This window comes from Hemisphaericaspora subhashii (assembly GCF_019202705.1).
Source record: "Hemisphaericaspora subhashii strain CBS 10753 chromosome Unknown scaffold89, whole genome shotgun sequence".
In the NCBI taxonomy this organism is placed as follows: Eukaryota; Fungi; Ascomycota; class Pichiomycetes; order Serinales; family Debaryomycetaceae; genus Hemisphaericaspora; species Hemisphaericaspora subhashii.
Genome location: NW_026057222.1, coordinates 1 through 22623, shown reverse-complemented (window position 1 = coordinate 22623; position 22623 = coordinate 1). Strand labels below are relative to the sequence as shown.

General features: G+C 34.5%; 11 protein-coding genes across 11 annotated transcripts; 5 read left to right on the top strand and 6 right to left on the bottom strand. All coding sequences in view use genetic code 12, as the record gives it.

Moving 5' to 3' along the window:
* Positions 1-136: 136 nt before the first annotated feature.
* On the top strand, positions 137-4265 carry J8A68_001578 (uncharacterized protein; the record flags this gene model as incomplete). Its single annotated transcript, XM_049405245.1, has 2 exons — positions 137-845; positions 1207-4265. 2 exons carry the CDS (start codon positions 137-139, stop codon positions 4263-4265), a joined length of 3768 nt encoding a protein of 1255 aa, XP_049265117.1.
* A 512-nt stretch (positions 4266-4777) lies between these two features.
* Positions 4778-5497, top strand: IFU5 (WW domain-containing protein IFU5; the record flags this gene model as incomplete). Its single annotated transcript, XM_049405244.1, has 1 exon — positions 4778-5497. The coding sequence occupies one exon, from the start codon at positions 4778-4780 to the stop codon at positions 5495-5497; it is 720 nt and encodes a 239-aa protein (XP_049265116.1).
* A 247-nt stretch (positions 5498-5744) lies between these two features.
* Positions 5745-6149, top strand: MCI4 (Mci4p; the record flags this gene model as incomplete). Its single annotated transcript, XM_049405242.1, has 1 exon — positions 5745-6149. One exon carries the CDS (start codon positions 5745-5747, stop codon positions 6147-6149), a length of 405 nt encoding a protein of 134 aa, XP_049265115.1.
* Positions 6150-6544: 395 nt separating this feature from the next.
* On the bottom strand, positions 6545-7180 carry SEC4 (Rab family GTPase; the record flags this gene model as incomplete). The annotated part of the gene is made up of 1 exon (XM_049405241.1): positions 6545-7180. One exon carries the CDS (start codon positions 7178-7180, stop codon positions 6545-6547), a length of 636 nt encoding a protein of 211 aa, XP_049265114.1.
* Positions 7181-7691: 511 nt separating this feature from the next.
* On the bottom strand, positions 7692-9464 carry FRS1 (phenylalanine--tRNA ligase subunit beta; the record flags this gene model as incomplete). Its single annotated transcript, XM_049405240.1, has 1 exon — positions 7692-9464. The coding sequence occupies one exon, from the start codon at positions 9462-9464 to the stop codon at positions 7692-7694; it is 1773 nt and encodes a 590-aa protein (XP_049265113.1).
* A 184-nt stretch (positions 9465-9648) lies between these two features.
* J8A68_001573 (uncharacterized protein) lies at positions 9649-12468 on the bottom strand (the record flags this gene model as incomplete). Its single annotated transcript, XM_049405239.1, has 1 exon — positions 9649-12468. One exon carries the CDS (start codon positions 12466-12468, stop codon positions 9649-9651), a length of 2820 nt encoding a protein of 939 aa, XP_049265112.1.
* Positions 12469-13465: 997 nt separating this feature from the next.
* On the top strand, positions 13466-14428 carry J8A68_001572 (25S rRNA (uracil2843-N3)-methyltransferase; the record flags this gene model as incomplete). The annotated part of the gene is made up of 1 exon (XM_049405238.1): positions 13466-14428. The coding sequence occupies one exon, from the start codon at positions 13466-13468 to the stop codon at positions 14426-14428; it is 963 nt and encodes a 320-aa protein (XP_049265111.1).
* Positions 14429-14434: 6 nt separating this feature from the next.
* J8A68_001571 (MutS family protein) lies at positions 14435-16831 on the bottom strand (the record flags this gene model as incomplete). The annotated part of the gene is made up of 1 exon (XM_049405237.1): positions 14435-16831. One exon carries the CDS (start codon positions 16829-16831, stop codon positions 14435-14437), a length of 2397 nt encoding a protein of 798 aa, XP_049265110.1.
* A 96-nt stretch (positions 16832-16927) lies between these two features.
* On the bottom strand, positions 16928-18106 carry HST2 (histone deacetylase; the record flags this gene model as incomplete). Its single annotated transcript, XM_049405236.1, has 1 exon — positions 16928-18106. The coding sequence occupies one exon, from the start codon at positions 18104-18106 to the stop codon at positions 16928-16930; it is 1179 nt and encodes a 392-aa protein (XP_049265109.1).
* Positions 18107-18363: 257 nt separating this feature from the next.
* Positions 18364-19260, top strand: J8A68_001569 (mRNA triphosphatase; the record flags this gene model as incomplete). Its single annotated transcript, XM_049405235.1, has 1 exon — positions 18364-19260. The coding sequence occupies one exon, from the start codon at positions 18364-18366 to the stop codon at positions 19258-19260; it is 897 nt and encodes a 298-aa protein (XP_049265108.1).
* A 459-nt stretch (positions 19261-19719) lies between these two features.
* On the bottom strand, positions 19720-22128 carry SPC98 (Spc98p; the record flags this gene model as incomplete). Its single annotated transcript, XM_049405234.1, has 1 exon — positions 19720-22128. The coding sequence occupies one exon, from the start codon at positions 22126-22128 to the stop codon at positions 19720-19722; it is 2409 nt and encodes an 802-aa protein (XP_049265107.1).
* Positions 22129-22623: the final 495 nt, after the last annotated feature.

The following is a 22623-nucleotide window of genomic DNA, read 5'->3' as shown; positions in this document are numbered from 1 at the left end:
CAGTCTTACTCCAGTATTATAGTTAAGAGAGGAATGTGCGAGAACGAGATGGAATTGAATTTTTTTTAACCGAATTTAAAATTTCTTTTCATTTCTAGGCACAAAAGTACACTAACGACAGCTGATCACCCCAAGAATGAATGCTAGTGTCTATTTACAATCCTTTGGATGGAAAGAAGGAGAAGCCTTACAGAAAGGAGGTCTTACTAAACCTATTTTGGTTAAGCACAAAAAAGATACTAAGGGGCTAGGTCATGATACTAATGCTGTGGATACATGGTGGGAAAAATTATTTGATGGTCAGTTGAAGAATTTGGAAGTTAATAACAATTCAAACGGAAGTGTATCATTTGCAAAGAATGAAGAGAAAACAATGGATACTATGAGAAGATCGATGTCTCCGTTATATAAAATGTTTGTAAAGGGTGAAGGATTAGAAGGAACTGTTGGGAAGACAGACCATGTCAAAGCGGAACACATAGAAATATCTTCAAGTATGGCAATGGAACAGATGGAAATGTTAATTAAAAAGGAAACTGGACAAGACTTAAATGGGACTGGTAAACCTGATAAAGATAAGAAGAGGAAGGATAAATCATCTAAGATAGAGAAGAAAGAAAAGAAGGATAAGAAAGAGAAAAAGGAAAAGAAGCTGAAAGATCTAAAAGATAAGAAGAAGTCGAAGGATAGAGACGCGAAGAAAGAGAAGAGGGAAAAGAAGGACGACAAGAAGAAGAGTAAGAAGGAAGATACAAAGGGCATAGAATCAACAAAGAAAGATAAGAAATCAAGTACAGATAAGAAACGAAAGAGAGACAACAAAGAAGACATCACTTCAAAGAAACGTAAGGTGATATAGAAAGGGGTTTATTATAATTTATATAGTATTTTAGAATACTTTTGTATATTAATAGAGTAATTTGGAAATTTTTGCAATCTGGTTCTAAAAGTCAACTTAATTTTGTTCTCTCGTAATGCGCACCGGTTCCCATCACACGAATTGACAACCATTTGATCTTTAACGAAATGAATACACTAGAAACAACAACAACAACAGACACAGATAGCAAATGGAAACGCTTCTGGTTGTTTTCATAGTGCTGGCGGTACGATATGTGATACTGATTTATATCGTCTGGTGTGCTTTGATCTATGTTCTAAAAAATCGATATCCAATAATATTTGGAGTTTTTACAACGGTATTAGGAGTTGTAATCCTAACAATAATATTCAAACCCAAGAAGCCAAAACCAAGAAGAATCAACCAATCGCGATTCAAGTTCACATATCCATCGGAATGGGAATCACAATTACAATTGTTGAAGTCAGATGAAGCCCAATTGAATCTGCCCATTTTTAGTGAATCATTCTTGATATCAGAAACATTCGAAGAATTGATTAATTTAATTATAGGAGAATTCATTAACAAATGGTATTCAGAAATCACATCATCACCATTAGTCACCGATTCTATAAAGATTGAACTCAAATATGTTATACGGAATTTAAAAGATAGACTACAAAGTATCGATTTCGCCAAAGTTATGGTTACTAGTATTCTTCCCATTGTACAAGATCATTTCCAATCATATCTCCATGCTGAAGAACTCGTAAAATCAAAATCATATTCACCCAAACAAGATTCTTCAGAATTTCATACGGCAGTTGCCAATGCGTATAAACGTGGGAAATTACATCGAGCCGTAACCATTTCCAATAATATTCAAGCAAACATTAACGAAAAGAAATATCTCCGAAATAAAGTAAATTCATTCTTACCATATTTGTTATCTGAGAATGAGAAGGATAATGAAATTGGAGTCACCTTAGTCACTGAGATTTTGGCTTGTACTGTTCTTTGTAATGTTATTAATTTAGTAACTGAAAGTGATTTTTATAACTTGATGATTGTGAAATTGATAGGTGACAACTTAAGAAGACGAGATCAAGTTAAGAAATTAAGAGCTGCATTAGAAGAGCACACACAGGGAGGAAATAAACGTCGTCAATTGCAAAGAAATCAACTTGACTCATCGGGAGCGGAAGATGTTGTGCAAATATTACTGGATTCAATAGATGCAAGTGATGACTTGGAAAGTTTATTAGTGCTTGAAGATTCTATTCTTCAGATAGATGATCCAATAGCTAGAATCCAATTAAAACGAAAATTAAATCAAAAGAAAGAATTATTCTCCAATAAGCAATCCACTATGAAATTGATTGAAATCCTCAACAATCCAGCTTCATTAAAGGTTTTTAAAACATGTATGATCGATAGTGGTAGAAGTAAAATTCTTGATTTTTGGTTAGCTGTGGAAGCCATAAAGGCGCCATTGGAGCAGAATGACATTCAAGAGGAAAATAATTTATCACTTTCTTTGGAATATACTAGCTTTGATGATATCAAGAGAATTACCGATATGTACATATTGCCCGGTTATATCACATTAGATGAATCAAACAAGAAAACACTTCTAGAACTAACTAACCTGCCACCTGGTGAATCTAGAATCAAATTATATCAAAAGGCGAGAGGGTTGCTATTCAGACGTCAACATGAAGTATTCGAAGACATGGAGAGTCGCGATTTTGAATTATTTAAGAGCTCTGATTTATATATGAAACAATTACAAGCCAACAAACAAGAACCAGATGTCAACCCCGAGATTATATATGCTGTTGAGAATGCATTTTCAGAAATTATGAATACTTCCAATTCCACAACTGAGCCCACTCAATCACGAACCACGCTTAATGAGAGTTCGAGTATTGATGATCTTTTGACTATGAGAAAAGATTCCTCGACAATATTTGGCCATGATGATGATAGTTCAGGAAATCGGAATTCTCGTTTATTTGATAGTGATGATTCCGATATTGATGATGATACAAGTGATTCCATAAGTTATGGCGAACTGCTGGAAATGAATAAATTTGGTGGAGATGATCTGGAGGTTCAATTAGCGGGACCGGGAAATCTTAATCTAGCTGAAGAGATACCTAAATTAACAGAGGAAGTTGAGAATCTTCATGAACAATTAGCCGTGTTGGAACCACTTATTAGAAAAGCGGAATTGAGTAATAATATATCCCAATTGAAAGTTTTAAGGAAATCTAAAATCGCCTTAGTTCGAGAAGTTAATTTTAAAGAATTGCAAAAGCAACAATATATCGTTCAAGAAAATGATAATAGTTTATATGGGAAATCTCGAGTTTGTATTCAATCATACATCAGTGGAAATGAGAATGGTAAAGAATTTATTCTTTATATTATTGAAGTTCAGAAATTTTCTAATGATGATCCAAATATTACAACTGCAGGTTGGGTGGTTGCAAGACGATATAGTCAATTTTATAGATTACATCAATATCTCAAATGGAAATATCCTACTGGGGTTGCAAATTTGAAGTTCCCAAAGAGATCTATGCTGGTTTTGAAATTTCAACAAAGACAAGTGGTTGAAATTCGTCAAAATGCTTTAGAAGAGTATTTGCAACAACTCATAAGAATACCTGAAGTATGTTCAGATAAAGCATTTAGATCATTTTTATCTTCAGAAAACTTTAATTTGAGAAAGAATCAACCGTTTGGAGATGCTATTAAACAAACGAAGGAAAATGCGGAAATGTTAGCTAATAAATGGTACAAAGGGATTTCAAACATGTTCTTAACTGTTTCTCCAAAAGAGTCCGGATCCTGCCGAGTCAATGATAATCCTATAACCGATTCACAAATAATGGAGAATATCAAGGATATGGAACGAGAATTGAAACAATTTGATGAAAGTTCAATGACAAAGACAACCATGTTTGTAAAACCGATTTGTGATTTATTAATTACTGTATTCAGATTACATAATTCTAGAAGTTGGCTAAGAGGAAGAGCATTAGTTGTTATATTACAACAATTGTTTGGAACGACTATTGAAAAGAAAGTATATGAACAAGTTGAGATTCAATTGAAAACAGAAGAGAATATTTTAGATTTATTTATAACGTTGAAGAATATTTTATTTCCCAATGGGAAATTCAAGGATCCTCCGGCTTTAAGAACACTCTATCAACAATCTAATACAAGGCAGGAAGCTAGGATATTATTTGAAGCATTTATGGATGAAACTTGTTCAAAGATTTTTGGAACTTCAAATACCAAATTTGCATCAAATAGATTATTTAGAATGATTCAGAATGATTATCTTAATCGACATTTGATATTTGAAATATTAGATGAATTATTGGGTGAGATCTTTCCCGAGATAAGTTAATAGTGTTCTTATATTCTTTTAATACCATGTCATTGTATTTCAAACTCTCTATCTGATAAATCCATTTTGTAAAAAAATTTGCAATCATTTAATTAAAAATTTTGTGGCTGTGGGGCTGTAAATTAAGAGGAGACTTTTTTTTCTTGTTTCAGTTGTAAACTATCAACCCCTAATTCACCCTGCGTGTGTCCTTTTCGATTCTTAAATACACTTGATCTCTTGAATTGATGATATCTTTTTTTAGGGTTAATGTAATAGCACACTCCATAGATTGTGATTATACCAGCAAAACACATCCTTAACGTTGGCTGCTAATTATTTAATCGCTTGTCAAATTTCCGTTGTTAAATTCGTAAAATAAAAAAAATAAAATTAATAAAATAATAATTTTTTAATTATAGAATTTTTCTTTTTTTGTGTCGATTGCCGATTTCGATTTATTCTTTCTCAAATTTTTATCAACACTTGATTTTTTAATTAATTGTTAGTTAATTCTCCTTTCATTAAACACAATGTCAGTTTCAAAGTCAGATCCAAACAATCCGCCTAAAGTTCCAAAAGGATGGTTAGCTAAATTCGACGACACTTACAAAACATGGTATTACGTTAATCTCGACACCAAAAAATCCCAATGGGAGGCACCAGAAGGCACCACCTGGGGAGAAGAATCAAGTCCAGAAGATATCCCACCTCCAGCATACAGTCCATCCCAATCCTCCTCCATCGATCGTAAACAACCAGAAATCCCACGCCCACAAGCCCAACAAAGTAGCAGTTACCAAAGAACTCCGCCTTCTGCGCCTGCTGCTGCGGGTGGCAATGGAAGATCATATCAACCACAACCAGCACCTCAACCAGGATATGGAGGTGGATACCCTCCACAAGCGGGATACCCTCCACATCCAGCATATGGAGGATACCCACCACAACCAGGATATGGTTACCCTCCACAACCGGGATACGGATATCCACCACAACCGGGATATGGATATCCTCCACAACAACAACAGGTGCAACAAGGTAGAAATAGTAAAATGAGTGGGGCTGGAGGTATGGCTCTTGGTGTAGGTGGTGGTTTATTAGGTGGTATGCTTTTAGGTTCAGCTTTGAATAGTTATGGAGAACATGAACAAATGGAAGGATATCAAGATGGATACCAAGATGGGTATGCCGATGGTGGTGATTTTGGTGGAGGTGATTTCGGGGGAGGTGATTTTGGAGGTGATTTCTAAGAGTGATAATGGATTGGTTTGACTTTTTAGAGATTGTTTATAGTGTATAGATGTTTATTTAGATGAAGTGTATAGAATACAGTGTAGATTCATGGTATGATCACGTGATGCTGGTGATTAACTTCCAATTTTTTTTTTCTAACCAACCAAACATTGAGAATTTGTAAAAATTGCGCTTCAAAAGAATTTTTCAAGCATTCAGAGTGAAGGACTTACAAAACACACAGGGCTAAGACACTAAGAAATAATGAGAGTTACAAGAGTATTGAGACAATCTAAGGAACTTTTAGTCAGAGCCACCTCCGGATATCCAACTGGTTTAACTGGTTTATACCAACATCCAAACCCAAGACCAGTTTTAATTGAATTATATAACCAAACATTAGACTTTGTCGGAAAGAACTTCCCAAAAGAATCAGTATATAGACAATCGGTGGAAGCTTTGACTAAGAACCGATTAAAGGCTGTTGAAGAAAATGAAATTACTGAAAAGATAGAAAATGAAATTGGTAGTGGTTTGATTGAAGAAGTTGTTATTCAAGCTCATGATGAACTTGTTTTGGCTCGTGAATTATCAGGATTGAAATGTTGGGAAGAATTGGAAGAAAAACCATTGGATGACCAATGGGTTTACTTTGGTAAGAAGATTTAAAGTTGGACAAATCTTTTTGTTTTAGTTCATTGCATTTGTTATTTGCATGATATTGTGTGAATATTGTATATTTCATTTATTTATAACGTTTAATATAAAGAAACGAACAAGGAAAATATCGAAGCTTGTCTAATAGCTGACGCAAGTGGATTATTACCAATAGAGTATCAAAACTATTGTAGTATATTATTGAAGAGTGAGTGTTATATAATATATATCACAAATACCTAACTATCTACTCTCAATCTCTCAGCCTCTCTCTCTCTTCCAACCAGTCTTCTTTAATAGAGAAATAAAACGGTGTATGTCAAAATAGTAAAAAAAAGGAAAACCATTTAGCTTGTATTAAGGTGGAGTATACTGTTGATCTTGATATGAGCTGGTCAATTTTTGCTTTAACAACAATTATTTTTGAAACCCATACCATTATTGCTATTCTTAGAAACATCTATTCCACCGGAAGTATTACCTTGAGGAATAACATCATCTACATGTTTTTCTTGAATGATACCTGCTAATTCATAAAAGATAGAATCAACATTTTCATTAGTTTTCGCACTTGATTCTAAAAATGGTACACCCAATTCAGCAGCTAATTCTTGACCTTGTTCTTTACTAACTTGTCTATTGACTTCATCATCACATTTATTACCAACCAAGAATATTTGAGCATCTTCATTAGCATGTTGAGTTACTGTTTGAAACCAATTTTTAACATTATCAAAGGTTCTAGAATCAGTGACATCATATATTAAAACAATACCCATTGCTCCTCTGTAATAAGCAGTAGTAATTGTTCTAAATCTTTCCTGTCCTGCAGTATCCCAAACTTGTAATTTGATTTTCTTACCTTTACTTTCAATTGTTCTAATTTTAAAATCAATACCAATTGTTGTAATAAATGATGGATTAAATTTATCTTCTACAAATCTTAATAATAAACAAGATTTACCAACACCTGAATCTCCAACTAATAACAACTTCATAATCATATCATATGCTCTGGATGGAGCTCCTCCTCTTGTACTCATGATTGTTTCTATTCTATCTGTTTGTTTAGTTATGGTGATGATAGAGATAATTACGTGCGTGTTTCTTTTAATATAAGAATTTAATTTCGTTTACCTTTTTTCCGTGAAACTTGATTATTTCATTGTCTTTGCTGTGCCTTAGTAAAGTAGACACAAAATCTCTCCAAAAATTAAACGTGTAAAAATTTATGAATTTAATATGAATTGGTAAGATAGTTTAGCTTAAACTGATAGAATGATTTCATATTCAGTTTCGTGTCAAATTGATAGACTTTCGTCCTTGAGAGAATAATAGAGCAGGGTTATAGCAATTGGCCATAGGCTCGTGCAGTGCGTCATTGCAAATGGTAGTGTACTTTGAACCATATATCAAACCACGACAACCACAATAGACAATAAGCCTACACTTCAAATAGAATGAGATCGCCTCTCGGATTGTCAGGGTTACTGTATATATATACTTGTATTCGATTGTATTAAAACTATCTATTAATTTTTAACTTTTCTAAACTTAGAAATATTCAGCATTGATTTCTACGGAAGATGCGGCATATGGAATATCAAATGCAGTCATAACTTCGGGATGTAAAACACCAATATCACCAATGTGAATGTCTTCGCCATTTTCTTGAGATCTGAAAAAGACTTTAGCACCTCTACCTGGGAAGAAAGTTGGATTTTCCTTATCTTCTTCAATCCAATAACCTCTACCTTTTTGTTCTCTTGGGTTCTCTAACCAAGAAGTTCTCATAGTTTGCATAATCTTACCTAATAAACCTTGAACAAATTCAAAACCAGAGGTCTTACCGGCATAAACAGCACACCAGTTACGTTGATTATAAGCTTGTCTTTCTAAATATTGGTTCTTTAAAACAATATCACCAGTTTCAAAAACTTTGATTGGTAATGAGTGTTTTCTGTTTTCTTTAATAGTCTTTAAAATACCTGGTACTAAAGTGGTTCTAACAACTTGATATTCAATAGTCTTTGGGTTTTCTAACTTAACAGCAGTATTTCCTAAATCTTTTTGTCTCAAAAACTTGAAGTTTTCATCATGTGAACATAAAGTCAATGGTAAAACTTCAGAATAACCAGCCTGAGCAGATGCTAAACGTAAAATATCAGAAACTTTATTAATTGGTAATGGAGCAGCTACTAAATTATCACTTTGTGGTTTAGTCTTTTTTAAGTTATTATAACCATAACCAATTGCAGCATCTTCCATAATATCACATTCATGTAAAACATCAGATCTTGTTATTGGGATACTGACTTCAATGACACCTTCATCAGTCTTGGAAGTAGTCGCATCCAAAGCCATTCTCTTCAATAATTTGGCAATTTGTTCACCAGAATAATCTAATCCGACACACGAGTTTATGTAAGAAATATTGGCTTTAGCAATTCTTGGTACAATGTTTGGAGTTATACGAGTTTCACCATTATGTTCAGAAATAATATCAAGTGGTTCAATTTCAAATGGAGTTTTACAATAACGGGAAAACATGGCAACAATTTGATTGATAACAATTTCAGTCTTGGTCTTATCAGTACCAGTGACATCAATCCAAACATTCTTGGTGTTTAAAGTAATCTTAGAATGATCGGAATTAATAATTGGTGGCATGGAGGCAACAGTTCTATTAGCATCAAGCATGACTGGATATACTGGAGAATCTCTAATAATATGTAAATATTTACCAAGATTCTTATCTTTTTCATAAAATTCCATTAATTCATGACCATTCATTTCCTTATCTTGATTTAAAGGTTTGAATTTAATATCTTCTGGTTTTAAACCTTCATAAGTAAATGGACCTTGTAAAGTATCCAAATCGTGAGTACCAATGGCAACTAAGGTTCTATTACGACATAAATTGGTATGTAATTTATCTTGGAAAGCAATGAATGAATCATAAGTTCTTTGATCAAAGGTAACATTTCTTAAAATGGCAGATGCAGCATATTGACGAACTGGGAAAGTTGATTCCTTGATGGTCAATGAGGTAGCTGGCTTAACTGGATTTAAGGTATATTGTGGTGCGTCTGAATTACCCAAGAATTCATTCAAGGCTTGTGCAATACCTTCAATACATAACATATCATATCTGTTAGCTGGAACTTCAATCTTTAAGTGAGGTCTTTCATCACCTTGACATTCATCAGTGTTGTCTTCATCAAGTTCAATACCGAAATCGAAACATAACTCGTCGAATTCTTCAGTGGTGTATGATCTTCCTAATAATTTGTAGAGATCTTCTTTATCACAAGAAACAGTTGGCATTGTTGGTAGGCGTTGTTATCTATTGATTGATGAAATCAAGCTGGTTGTAAACTTTTTGAGTCACAGTGAAAAAATTGAAAAAAAAAAAATCTTTACAACCACCGGTATACGATTTACACGATTTAGAAAATATTAAGTATATTACAGTACTAACCATCACAATATCCCACAACATACACATAAACTACTCCTTCTTGTTTGCCTTTGAATCCTCTTCTAAGTCTTCATTAAGTTTAAGCTCTCTACGCTTAGAATCAACTTCCTTTCGTATTTGTTCCATGTCATTGGTGTTTCCACTATCTGCTAAATTCTCTATTTCTTTTACTTCTTGAGCCAAAGCCTCTACATCAAACATGGCATCCGGAACCACATATTCTTCAGACCCTCTAACTGGACTCCCTTCCCTACTGCTACTAGCAGCACGCTGTTCAGGCTTTCCATAAATCTCCCACCATTCTTTATTCTTTGGTTTGAACCATTTCTTCCAGCCTTTAGGCTCAACATTTTGACGTTTTTCTTTCTCCATCTTCGCTCTAGCTTCATCGAATTCATGAATTAATTGACGCTGTCTTTCCGTTTGTTCTGGATCAGCTTCTTCGATTTCCGCGAATTCTTCACTCAACACTTCCCAATTACATCTTTTCAAAATACGGGGGATTTCTTTTCTGTATGACATGTGACCTTCTACCAAATCTGTACAATCAATATTTTCAACGCCATGAACCCTTTTCAATGGGGATAATCCTGCAACTTTCAGTATCCCACCACCTGTAGCACGGAAAAGATATCCCAAAATCCAATCTTTCTTGGAATATCCATTTATAAATCTCCCACTAACAACTGATCTAGCTTGTGCCAATTGATCTACCTTAATCGAGATTGGTGAACCTAATAAAATAACATTTTCAATTAATCCATATCCACCTCTTCTTTCTAATTCAATTAAACATGAATAAATTAATCTTGCCCCTAATGAAAATCCGACTAACGTAATTGGTCTAACTCCGACATTTCCATTAATAAGTGTTTCAGCAAGGATTTTCCCAGCCTTCCATGCCCTATCTAAGGAGACATTCCAAGGATTATCAATCAAATAGGTTAATTTGGAAAGTACCATAGGAATTTGAATGGCCGACATTAATGCAGTTAACACAGTCGCACCCAAGATTTGTTGAATAGAAGTACTCAAAGCTTCACTTGCCAAAATACCAATCGTTTGACCCATAGATTGCAACATTTCTGGCTCCCACAATAAAGAAAATAAATCTCCCATTACTGGATCAACCGTGGAAAATGGAAGTCTAACATCATCCGCTTGACCATTCATCCATCCACTGACTGTAATCAACAAATTGGCTCTTTTATTATCATGCAATGGTTTTAATTCAAATGTATGAACATCACCAGCACGTCTTGCGCCTGCTTGTGATCCGAATTTGGCGCCAAATGCAATACCAGTGGTTGTGATAATGGTTCCTCCACCAACTCCTGCCAAGAACCCACTTGTACCTGTTATACCTACCGTTGTTAAACCGGCAGCAAGACCGGCTCCAATCACTGGTGCTAAAAGACCTGCTGATAGACCCAAGATTAATGAACCACCTATTGTTGCTAAACCTATATAGGCTAATCTCTTTTTTCTATTTTTCTGAATTTGTTTTTGAACAACCAGTTGATCGTTTAATAGTTCATCATTGTTTTCAATTGTCTTTTGTTTAGTTTCCATTTCCAAACATTCAATTAATCGTCTTTCAAATTGACGGATTTCTATGGGTGTAATATTTATAGTTTTGGCAAATTTCATTAATAGGGTCCTTGAACGAGCATCGTAATATCCGTCACTTAGTAGTACCAAGAATAAATCACATATTATAACCCATCTTAAATCGAAATCTTCATCTAGACATTGTTGGTTGGCTTCAACGTTTGCTTTCATCCCGACTTCTATCAAACTTCTAGATAAGTCGTTGACTTCCAATCCATGTTTACTTAAATTCTCAATCATTGTCATTTCTGGACCAGCAACTTTCAAATGATCATATAATTTTGACATAACATACATTGTCCAATTAGAAAAATTCTTTTGCCCTACACTGAGTGATTTTGCTAATGTAGACGATGTTCCAAATTGAATCTTGGCCAATTCTGTAGCCATATCTACTGTCAATAATTTTGCTATACCGATATAGGCAAATTTTTGAGATTCAGTCAACATACTTCGTATTTCTTCCAATGTTTCACCGGAATCCATATTATCATCATCGTCATATTCGGAATCAGATTCCTCTACTTCATATTCAAGATCTACCTTTTCATATTTTGCCGGTTCGGAATGTTTTCGTTTCCCACGAGATCGAAATAAGAAATCTGTCTTTGCATCCAATGCTGCATATTTTGAAACTTGTTCTTCAGTATCTATTTTGGTATATCCAAAGTTATTCATGACATTTTCAAAGAAATCTTTCCCCGATTTTGAAGTGATTTCCAATTGTCCCTTTTCATTATAATAATCAAGGTCAGAAATTGTTTTCATATCTTTCCAATTTGTACTTGAATTAAAGAAATCTTCCTCTTCAACTTCTGGAATCAATTTGATTTCTTTGTTATTTAAATCTATCTTGTGAGATTCATTCTCTTCCTCGATTTTGCTTCGAGTTTCAATTGAGTTCCGTTTTGATGATGATACAACTCTTACTTGTGTCATTGACGACCGAGATGGGGCTGAAGATGATATGGGAGATAAATTAAATTCAACATAAGAATCGTTTCCTTCTCCATTTTGTTCTGTTTCTATATTAAATTCTTCTTGTAATTCAGGAGTAGGAACTGTTGGTGTATGCGGTAGATTCGGTAGATGAATGGCCAAAGTTCTGTTATTATATTTATGTCCATCAAATAAATGTCGTCTAAACAGGTCACTAGAACAAGTAAATTCTTCACTATAGAAAGGAGTTGAACCCCTTGTCGAATTCTGCAGTGATTCTGTGTCTCTTGACGAACTCATTGTATGCTTTAAGGTTTAAAAGAGACAATAAAATATACATACAAGTAACCTGTCAGGGGAACTTTAAAAAAAATTGATAAACGAGAAGTCATAACAAGTGTGGCAGCAGAAAAAAAAAGAATCAACCGTTTTCTATCGCGGCTTGTCATCACGAGACCTGAAAGAAACGTGTTTAAACGGACATCAAAAAACCATTGGGGACAGTCGAGTCCCCAATAAGTAGGAACATCCTATAAGGGTTATAAAAATTCAAAGGAAATTACATAAGAATTGAACATTGGGATGTTTGCAACATGGTTTTACTCAAATCGTTAATGGCCAATATGACCTACGCAGAGTCCAGGAATATGTTGCTACGAATTATAGTGGCCGAGCTGCAACACAAGCTTTCACTCCCCTAGGGGTGCTTCCACTCATGCGAGCTCAAGACCAATCCGCTTGCTCTACAATCTGTCGACGGAACTACCCTGCTTAAGACCATAACGGTAACGACATATACCCCAATACCAATCCAAATCCAAATTAACCTAGCCTCACATATACAAACCGCTCAACCCCCCGTAGGGAGGACCAGCTGTATAAAATGAAACGTTAAAACAGCTAAAGTGAACTGTCTCTCCCTAAGAATCAACAAAATGGAATTGGCATAGGATAAATATGTACATCAAGCTTGCTTCTCGTGCGCCGAACTGCTAAGGAAAACATCTACAGCAGAATACAAAGAACCACAAGTGATTTACTTCATATCCAAGCTGAGAGCCCACCTTAACACAGACTGATGATAATTAGTTAAAGAAAGAAGAAAATAAAAACATAAACGAAAATTTTTTCTGTCTCAGTCTTCATTTTATAGCTTCTGTAAAATTTCCATCGCACTAAATTTTTCACGGAGCAGCAAGAAAAATAAGGGATTACCCGCATATTAAAGACCTCATCTTATAGGGCATCTCATCTCATCTCAAGAAGTATCAATTAATACACAACAAGCAAAGCAACTATGAATAGAGACAGAAGATCCAAGAAGCGAGCCGCTGCCTCAACAGACAGCAATGAAACAGGATCAAGTGATATCCTTCCGTTCACATCAGATGATTGTATGGAACCCACCAAAATCATGGATTTATTCGAAGTATGTTTCAAAAACGTCCTCGATTCTCCTGAGTTACAAGAGCATATTCAAGTAGTGAAAGGAGATTTATATAATCGAGATTATCTTTCTGCATTTAATAATGACGATAAAAGATTCGCTTATGCATCGCGTTGGACACCAGCTAGGGCATTGGCATATACTTCGCTTTTCGCATCTTTGGAACCAATTAAAGAATTAATGGAAGATCCTGAGTCTAAGAAATCAGTCTTATGCGTTGGCGGCGGAGCATCTTCAGAATTGGTAGGGTTGGCAGCAGTGTTCGCTAGATTAAAGGAATACAATTCCGGCTCTGCCTCAGAACTCAATATTAAGTTGATCGATATCGCAGATTGGTCATTGGTTGTGAATAATTTAACATCGTATATGAAAAGCAATTGGGTATATCATCAAGAAAAGCTCAATTCTGAATTCGTTTGTGGAGATGTCTTGACTGTCAATCCAGATTCCCTCGGTCTCGAAACTCTTGATTTAGTTACGCTCTTATTCACAACAAATGAATTGTTTGCAGAAAAGAGAAAAGAAACTATAAGACTCCTTCAATTATTGAATTCAAGATGTAAACAGGGAAGTCTTTTGTTAATAGCAGAAAGTGCAGGTTCATACTCACATATCACGATTGGAGAGAGGCGGTTCCCAGTCCAATTTTTAATAGATACAGTATTAATAGGCAAGCCGGGTGAAAGTAACGGAGCGTGGGAAATAGTTCAACAAAGCGAAAGTTGTTGGTATAGAATAAATCAAAAAGAAGTGGAATATCCTATGAAATTGGAGAATATGAGATTCTTTTATAGACTTTATAGAAAGAACTAGAGGAGCCTATTTCGGTAATCTATTTATTTCGTCAACAAACTTGGATTGCAAGGTTTTCAAAATTTGAAGCTTATATTCCATCTCCGCATCCAAAGATTTTATATGATTTAATGCATAATATAGCTCTAATACGAGCTTCCTTCTTTTGGAAAGCAGTTTTATCCTTTCGTCATCATTTGTATTTCTGGTTGACCTTAGTTGGTTTGCAATTTTCTTTGCTTCTACAATTAGGTTGTCGGGCAACATGCGTGAAAATTCAGCGAATCTAATCCCATACCCAATAGTTTCTACCTTTCCCTTAACCAATTGATATTTCATTTGAAGTTGTCCCTCTGATTCCCCGATTTCCATATGTGAAGAGACTACACATGATTTATTACTTAAAATATCAGCAACTTCCCTGAAATGGGTCGAAGTGAATACAATCGCTCCCGAAGTTATGAAATATTCAAGTATAGCTAAACATATTGAAAACCCGTCGGTGAAATTGGACCCTCTTCCTAATTCGTCAATGATTACCAAACTTTTATCATTAACCGCCTTTAAAATCATGGCTATTTCTGTCATTTCCTTAGAGAACAGCGATGCATTCATCTCAGTATTATCAGAAGATATACGGGTGTATAGGCTCTCAAAGATTGGTAGTACCGCGTACTCAGCTGGTACAAAACATCCAATTTGTGCCATGATCACGATATATGCAATTTGTCGTAAATAAACCGATTTCCCACTCATATTTGCCCCAGTAATAATCTGAAATCGAGATATCTCATGTATGCACGAATAGTCATTGGGAACAAAATTTGAGATTGTTGTTTCTAACACTGGATGACGAGAATGGCGAACATTTACCTCTTTTCCAAACTCGGGACAGGTGTAGTCTCGTTTTTGCAAACTCACAAATTGGGCTAAGCAGCACAAGAAATCCAACGTCCCGATGGCTTCGGAAATCATAAAAAAGATGGGGACATAAGAAGCTACTTGTTCGTATAATTTCCCAATTATATGATTGTTTAAATTCGCAATCTCGGCTAATATACCGGTAAACCGTGAACTCTGTTTCATTAATTCAATTGTTGTACATTCTGTCATCTTCCTTTTCTTGATCCGATTTATGAAAATAGTTGGAAGTGATTGCATTGGCATTTTTCCCTCTTTTATTCGTAAATAGAATCCCCTTGAGCTTTCATACCTAAAATCGATTTCAAGACCATATTCATCACATAGCTTCAGAACAATTTGATTGGTTTCTTCTAGTAATGTTTCATGAACCCTTCTAGAGACATCTAAGAATCCATTCACTCCGGATTTAATTGCGTTGGCTTTTTGATTGGTTAATTCCAATGAATTCTTGGCCCATTGACAGGTGTCATAAATGTATTCCTTTATTGTGTTCAAAACAGTCTGAATATACTCGTGAGATACTATCGCCTTAATCTCGACCAATAAGTTGCTTTTTGCATAATCAAGGGATTTAACGATTTCAATGCAATTCTCTAAACACCCCTTGAATAGAATAAGATTGTTGAGTCGTTGATCTCGGTTAAACACAATCGCGTCTTCATCCATTTCAAGAAAAGCTCCCACGATCTTCTCCATGTCATGAAATTTCTTCAATTGCGTTCTAATAGATATCAAAATATCTTCATTGGAGATTAGCTCTTGTACCGTCTCTAGTCTTAGTTTTATGCTTGGAACGTCTGTGAGTGGCTGCAAAATGGATGCGCGTAAGATTCGTTTTCCCATCTTTGTTACACTATGATTGAGAAATGAAAATAATGACGTTCCTTTATCTGAAATACTATCAATAAGTTCTAAATCACGAATTGAAAAGGTATCAATAAGCATATTGGATTGACAATTATCAAACTTAAGTCTCAATTTATTATTCGTTCTAATAAGTTTTGAACTGATACAATACTCAAAACAAGCATTCGCTGCAGCTAGCGCAAGTTCATTTCCATTGCATTTCTCCTGCAAAACCACCTCGTCATATTCGCAATGAAGTTTTATGTTTGTGAACCCATTTGCTGTATTAAATTGTCTTAACTTCAATTGGACTTCTTTTATATTATCTGGGATATTGGACAGAACCACATATTTCAACTTATCAATTTGAGGATTCATATGAGCATCTGGAAGTAAAATAATACTTGGATCATGAACTTTTAGTTGATGTATAGTTCTTGAAAATGTCAGGGAATCACAAAAATTCAACAAGATCAATTCTACTGACTTTGTATTTAAAATTGCAAGTCCCATATCAGGAGTATCGGACCTCAGTCTGTACATTGACATTATCACCTCATACTTATCTTCAATCAGTGGTAATCTTCTTCGTTTGTTACTTATGCCATTCTCAGACATGGAGATGAAACCATATGCTTCACTTAAAGTAGACATCTTCACTTTGTTTATTGTATGTATACATAGAATTGTATAAACCTTTCAATGTGCTGCAAAAAAAAATTGGCAGCCAAAAAAATTGTATCAAATGTTCTAACTCAAACTACAGGTCTTTCCCAGTTCCAGATATTTAGGACAGTCTCCTTCGGGTGGGTGCACAGCGTTCTGTTGGCTTTCTTTCTTATCGCTACCTTGTTCTGTGCTATCAACTTCTTGAGTGGTGGCTTCGGATGCTTCTTTAGTCTGATTCTTCTTGGTTGTTTCTTCTTCTTCTTCACCTTGTTTCTTACTTTCGTCGATTTCAGTCTCTCCCAACTTCTTTGCCAACTCTTCCACTTCCTTATCCTCTTCTCTTTCCTTCAATGCCGCCTCTTCCTTCATTCTTTCTTCAATCTCGTCAATCTTTTCTTCCACGGTTTCTGGTACAGCATACTTAGCCTGTTCCTTTTCAACAAGTGCATCGAGCTCGTCCTTAAATCCCAACAACGAACAAATAGTTTCTGCCATTTCATCACAATCACCTAACAATACAATATCTGATTCTCTAGGATCGCTACTAAAATCACCCACGTTCTCGTTGTTAATCAAAACTCTCAATGCCCTTTTTCCAATATCTGAAGGTAATCCTCCAAATGGATAGACCGTTAAAGACGTGCCTGCAACTATGGCAACCTCTACATCTGCACAATCTTCCTCCCACATTTCAAAGAATCTGTCAGGAAGCCCTTCTCCAAAGAAAACAATGTCGGGCTTTACATAATTTTGACAAAGATCACAAGTAGGTATCCCGTCCCTATCTTTATCAGCCATGTATTCACGTAATGTTTCATTATCCATTTCCATATGACATTTTATACAATGGTTTGATGCAAATGATCCATGCGCTTCAACCATATATTGATCTTCAACACCTGCTAATCTTTCCAAAGTATCTATATTCTGCGTATAAACTCTCTTCAATAAATCTTTCTCTTGTAACAATTTAATAAAGAAATGAAATTTAGTGGGGGCATATTGTCCAGGGTATAATTCTTCTGCTAGGGTATAGAATGGTTTAGGATTCTGTTTGAAAAATCCGATATCAAATACTGCTTCTGGGAATGGTAAATCTAATTTTGCTAAGTTGGAATATAGCCCTGTGTCAGGGCTTCTAAAATCAGGGATACCAGCATTGGTTGAAACACCAGCTCCAGTAAAGAATGTAACCTTCTTTCCACTATTAATAGCATCAATTAAAGGTGTTAATCTTTTTTCAATGTTAGTTAGAGCCATATTGATTTTGTGTGATTTATACAATGTTCAATGAAACTTCAAGAAAGTAATTAGAGTGTATTAATTAATACGTTCAAAATATGGGGTCTAAAAAAAATAGGAGTGGATGATCCCTTTTTATGTGAAGAATCATATCTCACGACTTTTAAAGTTTCGTTAGAATGTTCAGGTTGTCATGTCAGGGTAGCAAACAAAAGTTTCTCAGACAAGTTATCCTCTTCCCTGCTACCCGTCAACAGTTTGTCACTATCCGCAACATGTCTAATCCAAGAGACAGCAGGAGTATTCCACACAGAAAGCAATTCAAGAACCAACGCCGAGTCAAATATACAATTCCACGAGGTCCAATCAATCGATCGATTTCTAAATGGATTACAGATACAGTTGAAACAATTGACGAAAATGATAGAGAATGCATCGAAATTGAAGTGAAGTTCGGCAAGATTCTTGATAAATCAACCCAATCTCGTGTTAACCTCCCAAAGGAATGTCTATTGCGCAAAGCTGGAAATAACATTAACTTTCAAATGGAAGTTCAACAATCAGATTGGCAGGAACTTCATGAATTGCTTGAGAACAAAACCAGAACAAACGATATTTCAAATAAGGTATTTTCGAGCACAACTGAAAATGCATACCATATAGGTCAAGGACAAAACGAACGGAGAGTAAGGATCTCTACCGACAATCTATCAGACCCGCCGGTATTTACGGCAGTGGAAAAGAAAAGGATCTCTGATCTATTTATTCATACCCCCTTTAATAGATATGATTTCCGAATTTCAATATCGTTGGAAATTCCTGAAGTTGAGATTGACTTGGAAAAGGTCACGAAGGAGCAAAAATCGTTTTTTACAAGATTCAAAAAGAGAACTAGTTGGAGGAAAGGCGATACACTATACGAATTTACGAGAGCATTGGAACCGAAAGAAGGCAAGACGAACAAGTGTGAGAAGTATGAAATTGAACTAGAGATGAACCCGGCTGCTATTCTAGATGCCATATCTAAGAAAGAGAGCATTGATGAAGTGGTTGATAATTTCATATTCGATGCAAGGCTGATTAATTATGCAGATGATAACGTAAACACCCGATGTGAAAACCAAACAAGTTCTGCTCGATCCGATCATGTAAAAAAAGGTAATTATAGATAAAGTTCCCCATTACCATGAGCTTTACTTTTCGGAGCTTCTTCTATATCATAGAATTTTAGAACATTTAGAGCTAGCCAATGATGTATTGCTAAACGTCTTCCAATCGGATATCAATTCATAGGTCGATATTCCCACTAGCTGAAGGCGATTCATTCGCCACAAGCTCGGCTTCTATTCCGCATATTGCTAGACGAGAGATAAAACAAGAGAGTAATCATAGCAAGTTAAACTGAACAAGAGAATGTGGTTCTATTATATTACAATCTTCCTATTATCTTTGCAGCGCAAATAGCTTGCTATTTTTGAGTTCTTGAAGATTTTAATTACCCTTATAAATTTACAAATTACATCATTCCTGTTGACGCATCACTCCAGTGACTTATTTTTAATTTAACTAAATTAGATCATATACCGCTACAACATCAAAATCTTACTATCTCTAATAAACTAATACTATACTCACATTAATGACTTACTCAATTCCTTTAAATCAAAATCCCACTTCAAATCCTCTTTAAAAACGTTCAAAACTCCAACATATTCCTTTATATACACCCCATGATATAAATCCTCAACCATTGTCCTAATCTTATACTCAAGCGCAACCAAATCATCCTCTAGGGCAGTCGAATCATCCTGCGCTTCAAGTAAAAGATTGAATTGAGATATCAAATCATGGATTTCATGGGCTGTTTTGGTGTAGTTGAATATAATCTCCAAGAGATTATAGATATGGCTGATATAAGTTTCACCTGATTTCTTACCCCTGCTTTGATCATCCAAGATTTTCGATTTTGTGATTGATGTAAGATATGATTGATGAAGGTTTATAATTTCATCGATTGTTAGGACATTAACGTTAAATTTCGGTTCTGGGAATGGATGCGGTATATCTGGGAATCCTCGATTTAATAATAAATCTTCATTTTTTTGATTTTTGAATAATTTATCAATAATGAACTGTTTAAAACTCTTTTCAATAATTGAGAAGGATATATATTCGATAATCTTATTCAACATCTTATTCATATTAAATTGTGTTCCCATAATCGTTCGAATCCATTTCTTGATCTTTGTCTTGTCTTTATTACCTATTGATTTATGTAATTGAGTAAATGATCTATAAGTTTCATTCAACAAATAACTCATATGTTTCAACTTCCATAAGAAATGGAATATTTTCAAATAGTTAACCATTTGAGATTCAATTAAAAAATTCAAACTCAATTCATCAATTCTATATTCAATGGTAAACACTTCCCAAGCAATTGATTCTTCCATGTTTAAGAAACGGGCGTTTAATCGGTTACAAATTTCTAAATCTTGAATATTTGACAATTTAGTTGCAGAATGAAGAATCTCAAGTAAGTGATTGGATTTTATATGGGTGTTAAGTTGGTGGAACAATGGGTTAGATTCTATGATTAAAGATTCTATGAAATGATTGTCATACATCAAATAGAATCTTTTGAAATTTGTGAGGTGATATAAGAACTTATTTGTACCATGGATGATTTCGGTGAAATAATTTAGGATTGCGGTATATTGGGAATTTATCATATCTTTGAATTGTTCTTGTGACATGGATGATAATCCTTGGTTTTCGACATAGATTATATTGGAATACTTCGTATGAAATTGAAGTAACCATCGTAATTCTTGACAATATTTATTTAGGAAAATAATTGTTTTACCAATTTGAAATATCTTTTCACTTAATGGTAAGAAACTCGGGATTTTGGATTTATCAAATTGAATAATTTTATTAAATTCATTTTCGTCAGTATTAAATGAAATGAAAAACTCTTGATGCTCATCCACAAGTTCACCCTTAAGTATCCAATGTTCAATAATATTATAATAATTCTTTACGATTTCATCAAAGAAGAATTGTGTCAATTCTTGAATTAACAAATCATCCGATTTCGTAAATTTGTAAATTCTGCATAAAAAATCATATCCATTCACTTCATCAAGTCTGATTAATAACTTATACAATATTCTTAACTTGAATTGCCAAGCTGTTAATCTCTGATCAACAAACAAAATCGTTGGAGGTTTTGTTGTAAATAATTCGTTCACATCATTGGCATATTCACTCAACTTAATTTCCACAAGGGTCACAAATGCATTTTTAATAGCTGAACCTAGACTTCCTCTATACTTATCCACCAACTCACGACTATCTCTGTATGACATTGCCAATTGGAAAATTTGCGTTAGGAGGGAAATATAACAATCATTAATTTCTGATGGGATTTCAATTTGATGGTTGTTACCAAATTTGAATAATTTAGAATCAAGACCTAAGAGGGTATATGATAAATATTTCAATATCAAATCTTCATCTAATGTGTTATAATATGGTTTTATAAGTTCATTCAAGGGCATAGGAATATCGGTAATTGTATCATTATGGGAAAAGCTTTGCTCGGGAAGTATATTATGTGACAGGTGCAGTTGCAGTTGTTGCTGATATGGATGAAAACGCAGTTGCTGATGATGAGGTGATGAGAAGGAACCTCTTGCACCCAAATGTCTTTGTAATAAGGGATCATCTTTATTTCTTAATTCATTAAAGAATACAAGATAATTACAAATTTGATCCATAGATTTACTCTTAGATAATGAACTCAATATATTCTGAAAAATTGACCATTCTGAAGTTAAACCATTATTTAAGAAATGAGCCTTATATTCATTTATAACTGATTGTAAGTCATATGATTCTGGTTGGGTATTTAATATGATTGCCTGGAATTGTTCTGTAATGCTATTGATGAACTCTTCTCCATATTCTGACGGTATTAAAGATTTGACAAGCCGTTGACTGTATACTTTAATTAGCTGTATTTTATCAAGCGCCATAGCCTCTCCCTTTATGTCTTGCCTTTATCTTGATTGATAGGTGGTATTTACAGCAGTAAGAGAGATGAAAAATGATTGTTAATAAATTTGATTTGTTTTGATTTTCTTTTCGGCGTTTCGAAGTCGCGCCCTAAAATAAAAGGTGGATTGGTAGCACCGCCAAAATGGATCCTTAAGAAAATGAAACTATGGTGGTTTAGATTACAGTTCACACTTAAACTTAAGCTAATTTATCCTTTTAGGCAACGACAGTTTCGAGATTATTAGTGGCAGGATTTTACTCTATGTCGGATTATCAAATCATGAACGAAGTTTGTAGATTTTCAAGAAAAGAAAGAAATGAAAAATATTTTGATATTTTTGCAACCATTTTCCCAAAAACAAAATCCACACTTCATAAATTTTGGAAATATTGTACTAGAATTCTTTTGTGGTTGTTAGCTTTGATAGAAATTCACATACCCCTCTTTTCAAATACGCCTGAGTTTTATTTTG